The following is a 2,500-nucleotide window of genomic DNA, read 5'->3' on the forward strand; positions in this document are numbered from 1 at the left end:
AACTCGACGTCCTCGTCGGGGATGTAACCAATCCTTTCGATTCTAAGTACTTTTCAATGGCATCCTCAAATTGCCATAAGTTGACATTCCTCTCCCAAGTCGCATCTTCCTCGGCTTCGCCTTCCCACTGAACTAAGTAATCTGTCCTTCGATTCTTTTTACTTTGGCCAAATGTTCTATGATCCAAAATTTTCGCTAACTTTCTTTCTGTCTGAAATCTGACTACCGGTGGTGCCCGTTTAGCTTTCATCCTTAACTCATTTTCGTCATCTTCATGAAATTTCCTTAGAAAACTTACATGAAAAGTGAGATGAATTTTTAATATATCTGGCAAATCCAACCGATAAGCAACTTTGCCAACTTTATTAGCTACTGTGAATGGACCATCATATCTTGGAATCAAGCCACGATGAATCTGCTTTGCACTTATCTTTTTCCAGATTTGAGGAGTTAACTTCAACAAAACTTTCTCCCCCACCTGAAATTCGATATCGCGCCTACCTTTGTCAACATACTTCTTCATTCGTTTCTGTGCCTTAGCCAAACTGTCCCTTGCTTCATCATACAACTCTTGCTTCGTCCTAGCAAATCGATATGCGGCTGGAAAAGCCCCCCCACTTCGTTGTAAAGCAATTTCATGTGGAGCAGTAGGCTGAAATCCATGCACCAGCTCAAAAGGACTCATCCGTGTCGAAGAAGATTTATGCAAGTTATAAGAAAATTGAGCAACATCAAGTAAACTAACCCAATTCCTTTGACTTGCTGAAACGAAATGCCTCAAGTATTCCTCGAGCAATTGATTGATCCTTTCCGTCTGCCCATCAGTTTGGGGATGATTGGCAGTGGAAAACTTTAACTCGGACCCCATCATGTTGAACAATGCCGTCCAAAATCGTCCGGTAAAGCGAGTATCCCGATCACTCACAATGTCTTGAGGGACCCCGAAATACTTCATCACATTTTTAAAGAACAATTCTGCAGCATGTTCCGCTGTACAAACTTTCGGAGCAGCAATGAACGTAGCATACTTAGAAAACCTGTCCACCACAACAAGTATCGATGCCATCCCATTCAATTTCGGAAACCCAAGGATAAAATCCATCGAGACTGATTGCCAAGGCCTCTCTGGAATAGGCAAGGGCTGCAACAAACCCACCTCCTTAGTCCGCTCCGACTTGTCTAGTTGACAGACCAAACAAGTCTTCACATACATCTCAATGTCATTCTCCATTTTCGGCCAATAATACCGTCTGGACAACAAAGCCATCATACGATTCACACCCGGATGACCTGCCCACTGAGAATCATGAGTTTCCCTCAACAACTGATTTCGAAGAGGGCCATTAGGAATGAATTCCCAACTCCCTTTGGCATACAGAATACCATCCTCGACCCAAAACTTGTGAAGTTCCCCACTCTTCACTTAGTCAAGAAGTTTCTGGTAAGATGATTCTTGCCGAATCGCCTCTCGGACTGTAAGGACCGTGTATCGTATTATCGTAAATCCTGTGTGATTATCAATAATTTATGAAATTGTANTTGGCTACATTATCGGTGACAACCACAAACTTCGTGCCCAACAAGTAATGTCGCCAAGCTTCCAAACAATGCACTACCGCATTCATTTCCTTCTCATGGACAGAATATCTCGACTTCGCCCCTTTGAACTTTTGACTTTCAAAAGCAATAGGATGTCTTTCTTGCATCAGTACACCCCCAAGAGCAAAATCAGATGCATCAGTGTACACTTCGAACAATTTATCAAACTCAGGAAGCTTCAATACCGGCTCCGAGCTTACAGCAAGTTTCAGTTTGTCGAACGCATCATTACACTGCACCGACCACACATACTTCCTATCATTTTTCAATAGATCAGTCAAAGGACCCACAATTCGAGAATACCCTTTTATGAAGCGTCGATAATAATTGGCCAACCCCAAGAACAACCTCAATTCCGTCACCTTCGATGGGATAGTCCAATCCATTATTGCCTTTATTTTTGCACCATCCATTCGAATAATTCCTTGGCTTACAATGTGCCCAAGGAAAGTGATCTCACCCTTGCAAAACTCACATTTTTCTTTTTTTACATAGAGTCGATATTCCCTAAGCCGAGAGAATACACTCTCAAATGTCTAATGTGATTACCCAACGAATCACTATACACCACTATATCATCCAAATACACCACCACAAACCGATCCAAGAATTCCAACAGCACATCATTCATCAAGTTACAAAAGGTAGCAGGCGCATTTGTTAAACCAAACGGCATAACAAGAAATTCAAATGATCCATACCTTGACACACAAGTGGTTTTATCTTCATCGCCTTCAGCAACCCGAACCTGCCAGTAACCCGACCTTAGATCGATCTTAGTAAAGTACCTTGCGTTTGAGAGTTTGTCAAACAGATCAAGAGCATTTGGAATAGGATACTTGTTTTTAATTGTAACCTTATTCAAAGCCCTGTAATCCACACACATCCGCAGAGATCCATC

General features: G+C 42.1%; 1 protein-coding gene across 1 annotated transcript in view; it reads right to left on the reverse strand.

Moving 5' to 3' along the window:
• Window positions 1-2,086: 2,086 nt before the first annotated feature.
• The window catches only part of LOC140974875 (uncharacterized), a 1,641-nt gene continuing 1,227 nt past the window's right edge, over window positions 2,087-2,500 (reverse strand). Inside the window, exon 1 of the mRNA XM_073438363.1 lies at window positions 2,087-2,500. This exon is cut by the window's right edge and continues 1,227 nt beyond it. Coding sequence (XP_073294464.1) covers window positions 2,087-2,500 — 414 coding nt within the window.

Source organism: Primulina huaijiensis, chromosome 4, assembly GCF_012295235.1.
Source record: "Primulina huaijiensis isolate GDHJ02 chromosome 4, ASM1229523v2, whole genome shotgun sequence".
Lineage (NCBI taxonomy): Eukaryota > Viridiplantae > Streptophyta > Magnoliopsida > Lamiales > Gesneriaceae > Primulina > Primulina huaijiensis.